The sequence below is a fragment of the Octopus bimaculoides genome, chromosome 28 (genome assembly GCF_001194135.2).
Source record: "Octopus bimaculoides isolate UCB-OBI-ISO-001 chromosome 28, ASM119413v2, whole genome shotgun sequence".
Classification (NCBI taxonomy): Eukaryota; Metazoa; Mollusca; class Cephalopoda; order Octopoda; family Octopodidae; genus Octopus; species Octopus bimaculoides.
In genome coordinates, this window is record NC_069008.1 from 14,083,294 (window position 1) to 14,089,091 (window position 5,798).

The following is a 5,798-nucleotide window of genomic DNA, read 5'->3' on the forward strand; positions in this document are numbered from 1 at the left end:
GGTGGTGGCGTTGTTGTTGTTGGTGGTGGTGGTGGTGGCAGCATAGTTTGTGATGCATGGTGCCTGAAAGAGTACGTGCATGTGTGCATGCATGTGCCTATGAGCATATGTGTGTGTGTGTGTGCATGTGTGTGTGTGAGTGTGTGTGTGTGTGTGTGTGTGTGTATACGCGAGTAAGTGTATGTATGCATGCAAGATGTGAGTGTGTATGTATGTAAATAGATGTGTGCGCACGTATGTGTATGTGAGCAAATATGTGTGAGTGTGTGTGTGTGTGTGTATGTATGCAAGTAAATGTTTGTGTGTGTGCGTGTGTGTGTGTGCGAGTAAATGTTTGTGCGTATGTGTGTGTATATATGTGAGTAGATGCATGTGTGTATATACATGAGAAGAATTTTGTATGTGTGTGTGTGTGTATATACACGTGAGTAAATGTGTGAATGTGTGTGTGTATGTATGTATGTATGTATGTATGTATGTACATGAGTAAATGTGTGTGTATGTATGCAAGTAGAATTTTGTGTGTGTATGTGTTTATGTATGTACGAGAGTAATGTGTGTGTGTGTGTGTGTGTGTGTACATGAGTAGATGTTTGTGCGTGTGTATATATGTACATGGGTAAATGTGTGTGGGTGTGTGTATGTATGAGTAGAATTTATGTGTAGAATTTTCTGTGTGTGTGTATGTATGTACGTAGGTAAATGCATGAGTGTTTGTGTGTGTGTATGTAGGTGAGTTAATGTGTGTGTGTGTATGTCTGTGTACATGAGTACATGTATGTGAGTGTGCATGTACATAAATCTGCGTGTATGTGCACAAATAGATGTTTGTGTATATATGTGTGTGTGTGTATGTGAACAGATGCATGTGTGCGTGTGTGTACATATGTGAACAGATGCATGCGTGTGCATGTGTGTATGTGGTCAGATATGTGTCTTAATGTACATGAGTTAATTTGTGCGTGTGTGTGTGTACGTGAGTAGATGTGTGTGCGTATGTATGTGAGTACGTGTATCGGTGTGTGTATGTGAATGTATATATGTGTGTGTCTGCCTGCATTTGTGCTTGTCTGTGTGTATGTGTATTTGTGTATATGCGTGTGTGCATGTGACTGTCTGTGTGTGTAAGTATGTGCGAATGTGTTTGTGTTTATCCATATGCATATGTATGCTTGTGCATCTATATGTGTGTGTGTATGAGTGTGAGTGTGACTGTGTGTGAGTATATTTGTGTGTGTGTTGGTGTCTGTATGTGAAAGTGTTTGTGTGTGTGTGAGTACATGTGCATGTTCATATACTTGCATGTGTGTTGGTGTTTGTGTGTGTGTGTTGATAATAGTTTGTGTGTGTGCGTGTATGTATGTGTGCATATGCGTGAATTTATTGGTGTTTATATGTGAATATGCATATGTTTGCTTCTTTGTGGGTGTGTGTATGTGTGTGTTGTTGCTAGTGTGTGTGTGTGGTGAGTGCATGTATGTATGTATGTTGGGGCAAGCGAAAGCGAAATTGTGATGGCACCTGTGCCCAGCGTTACCTTTCTGGCACTTGTGCCTGTGGTATGTATAATGGACTTTCGAGCGAGATCGTTGCCAGTGCCCCTGGACTGGCTCTTGTGCGGGTGGCACGTAAAATACACCATTTTGAGTGTGGCCATTGCCAGTACTACCTGACTGGCCTTTGTGCCGGTGGCACGTAAAAGCACCCACTACACTCTCGGAGTGGTTGGCGTTAGGAAGGGCATCCAGCTGTAGAAACTCTGCCAGATCAGATTGGAGTCTGGTGTAGCCATCTGGCTCACCAGTCCTCAGTCAAATCATCCAACCCATGCTAGCATGGAAGGCAGACATTAAACGATGATGATGATAATGATGATGATGATGATGATGAACTTCTTTCAGTTTTCATCTGCCCAGGGCTATAGTTGAAGACACTTACATAAGGCGCTGCACTGTGAGACTGAACCGAAAACAAAACAGTTGGAAAACAAGTTTCTTCACCACAAAGCCATAGCTACACCTTGTAATATAGATATAAATACTAGAAAGAAAAAAAATAAACCTTCACCTCTAACGATAAGGTTAATTGTCTGTAAAATGATGGGGTTTTTTTTTGTTTTTTGCTTTATCAACAACTTGTCTTTGACATTTAAGAAGCATTTACTCAAGATGGTAACAACACAAATATAAACGGCAACGACAGTAATTCCTGGAATATAAGAGATATGTGGAAGGGGAAATATATTCCGGTACTTACCAACAATTTTGATGTTCTTTTTCTTCTCGTCCAACATAATATTTTCCATTTTTAAATCCCTGCAAAAAAGAAAAACGAAACACACAGTGAGAGGAGAAGCAAGCACGAATAAAGTTCAGCTTTAGTTTGAGGTCTTCCTACTTGGGGTTTGAGACGTTTCGGCACAGCTGTTTTGGTGCCGCTTATTTGGCAGTGCTGAGTCGATGTTGACTTATTTGACATCAGACGTTTTAATGTTTTACTCATTGTCCCCCACACCATCTCTCTTTCTCTCTTTTTGTGTATGCATGGAAAAGAGGGAAAAGTATTCATGTCAATTGTGTTGAATTAATAACTTGTAACATCTCTCTCTCTCTCTCTCTCTCTCTCTCTCACTCTTTCTTTCTCTCTCTCCCTCTCTCTCGCTCTTTCTTTCTTTCTTCTGTTTATGTCTGTGATCAAGTAGTTATGTTTATACATGTGTGTAATGTTTATCTCTTCTTTTTCAATCTCTCTCTTTTTCTCTCTTTCTCTCTCTCTTTCTCTCTCTCTCTCTCTCCTCCTCCTCTCTGCTTATACTCTTTACTCTTTTACTTGTTTCAGTCATCTGACTTCGGCCATGCTGGAGCACTGTCTTTAGGCGAACAAATCGACCAGAGGACTTACTCTTTGTAAGCCTAGTACTTATTCTATCAGTTTCTTTTGCCAAACTGCTAAGTTACAGGGACGTAAACACACCACCATCGGTTGTCAAGTAAACTAATTCAAACAAGCGTCCTGCGTTGGTATTCAGTTGAAGATGATAGTGTTATTTTTAAATCGAATTGAATTCTGGTCTTATAATCACCTCTACTAGTATTACAGTTGAATCATAGTTTTAAAATGTTTATTTATATTACAATTAATTGTAGCAGTTTTGTTTTACATTTTGTTGTATGGGGTATCGTGGCACTCCGTCGGTTACGACGATGAGGGTTCCAGTTGATCTGATCAACGGAACAGCCTGCTCATGAAATTAACGTGCAAGTGGCTGAGCACTCCACAGACACGTGTACTCTTAACGTAGTTCTCGGGGATATTCAGCGTGACACATTGTGACAAGGCTGACCCTTTGAATTACAGGTACAACAGAAACAAGGAAGAAAGAGTGAGAGAAAGTTGTGGTGAAAGAGTACAGCAGGGTTCACCACCACCCCGTACCGGAGCCTCGTGGAGATTTAGGTGTTTTCGCTCAATAAACACTCACAACGCCCGGTCTGGGAATCGAAACCGCTATCCTATGACCGCGAGTCCGCTGCCCAAACCACTGGGCCATTGCACCTCCACATATGGAGTATATATAATACATAAACCAGTATCTCAATCAGATAATATGGCTCAAAAGAATTCAGTGTAGTAGTATAGCCTAAAGAAACTTCATGCTTTATTCAATTGCATAGCAAGAGCCTGTATGCTGCTGGTATTCCCATCCTGGGTCTAACCATACTCTCTTTCCCTTTCTTTACCCTTTCTCTCTGTCTTGGTCATCAAAACTCCACTATATGTTTCACCTTCTTTTTATGTCTCGTCACCTCACTACCAAGGAGCAGAGTCAGCACTGGATTAACCATGAAGTAAAATAAGCATGTGCTTAGGGCATTACGGGAAGGTGTGGGGCACCATCACAGAAATGGTAAATGGTTTACGGCACAAAATAAATCACTTTAAAATTGCTAAAATAATATTCAGGATGCGTTTATCTCAACTAAGTATAGATTCAGATGTGTTACCTAAGATTAATTTTGAGGATCTGATCAAAGACTTTGCAATTCAAAAACGTAGGAGGAAACTTTTCAAATATAAATGAAGTGGAAGTATACAAAAATAAACATTATTTTCCCTCTTAATGTTTCGTTTTGTTTTGAAAAATAAAAATTTATTTTATGGTTTGTTATTGTTTATATTTTGAATTACATAATCTTTTATGGGGACACCAAAATCTTTTAAGTGCTTAGGGCCTCAATGGGTCTTAATCCAGCCCTGAGCATAGCCTTTACACACAAGCATACAATCTACCTCTCACCCGACAGAGAGGCTATTTGTTGCCAACAGAGGTAATAGTTCTTTGAACTTTCTCCATTTTATTCTTATTCTAGCAACTATACTTCCAGAATATCCTCTTCACTGCTAATTTCGTTGCCTAGGTAACAGAAATTATGCACAACCCCTAGGGAGCCTCTTAGGCATTTGAGAAAATTTATTTCTCATATGTCTTTAGTGTTTATTGTACCTATGCATCTTTCTTTGATAACCCACCTGTGATATCAGTGCACCTCTCATGCAAACGGAATTTCTTCCAACACCTTTCCTTCATATTGAACAGGGTTATTTACTCGACAGAAAGGGAGACTTATTTGCTTTCTTGCTCACAGCAACTTTGGTCTTCACTAGGTTAACTTTATGGCCCTTTGATTCCAGGTTTTGCTTCTATCCTTGGAATTTCTCTTCTGATTTTGCAACAGATCTCAATATAAGAACAAAGTCATCAGCCTATGACAGTTCCCACAGGCAGCCAGTCATATAAATTCCTCTGTGACAGCCTGGAGGGCAATGTTGATTAAGAAAGGACCGAGAACTGAGCCCTGGTGAACTCCTAATCAGACAGTAAATTTGTCAGAGTACTCCTGGCTTACTCCCACTCTACTGACAGCACCCTTACACCTGCTCGTACAGCTCTAAAAATATGTTTGTCTACACAAAACCCTCTTTGAGACCATCAGGTAACAGAGCAAGGGGATCTGTTGGAGGCTGTCTCCAGGTCAATGAATGCTGAATACAGCAGCTTGCTTTTGGCTAAATACTTCACTTGCAGTTGTTTAACTAGGAATGATGGCACCCGTAGTATTTCTCCTTGCTACAAAACCAAAACTGCATCTGATCTGGTCAACTTCTGTTCTTAATCAACTGGGCTACAACTCTTTCTGTAACTTTCATGACCTAGTCCAGCATCTTTATCTGCACACACAAATAATGATACATAAATACATACATATATGTGTGTGTGTGCGTGTGTGTGTGTGTGTGTATGTATGTATGTATGTATGTATGTATGTATGTACATATGTACGTACATATGTGCTTACGTATGTATGTACGTATGTATGTGTATATATATATATATATATATATATATATATATATATATATATATATATATATATATATATATATATATATATATATATATATATATACATATATATATATATATATATGTATGTATATATATGTACGTATACATGTTTGTATACATATATTTCTGTGTGTGAAGCAATAACCATAGACTATTTAAGATATATACATACATGTGTGTGTGTATATGTATGTATATATACACACACACAAACACACATATATGCATACATGAGTACATACATAAATTATAAATCTCTATATATATTTTTGCACGCTTACATATACATAGATGCCTATATATACACACACACACATATATACACTCATTATATATATATATATATATATATATATATATATAGAGAGAGAGAGAGAGAGAGAGAGAGAGA

The 5,798-nt window shown here is 38.5% G+C and overlaps 1 protein-coding gene across 2 annotated transcripts in view; it reads right to left on the reverse strand.

Moving 5' to 3' along the window:
• LOC106868676 (serine/threonine-protein kinase MARK2) overlaps positions 1-5,798 on the reverse strand; it is a 283,095-nt gene that overhangs the window by 39,992 nt on the left and 237,305 nt on the right. For both annotated transcript variants that reach the window (XM_052977514.1, XM_052977513.1), the window contains one exon: positions 2,257-2,315. In XM_052977514.1, the coding sequence (XP_052833474.1) occupies positions 2,257-2,315 (59 nt within the window). The remainder of the gene's footprint in view (positions 1-2,256; positions 2,316-5,798) is intronic.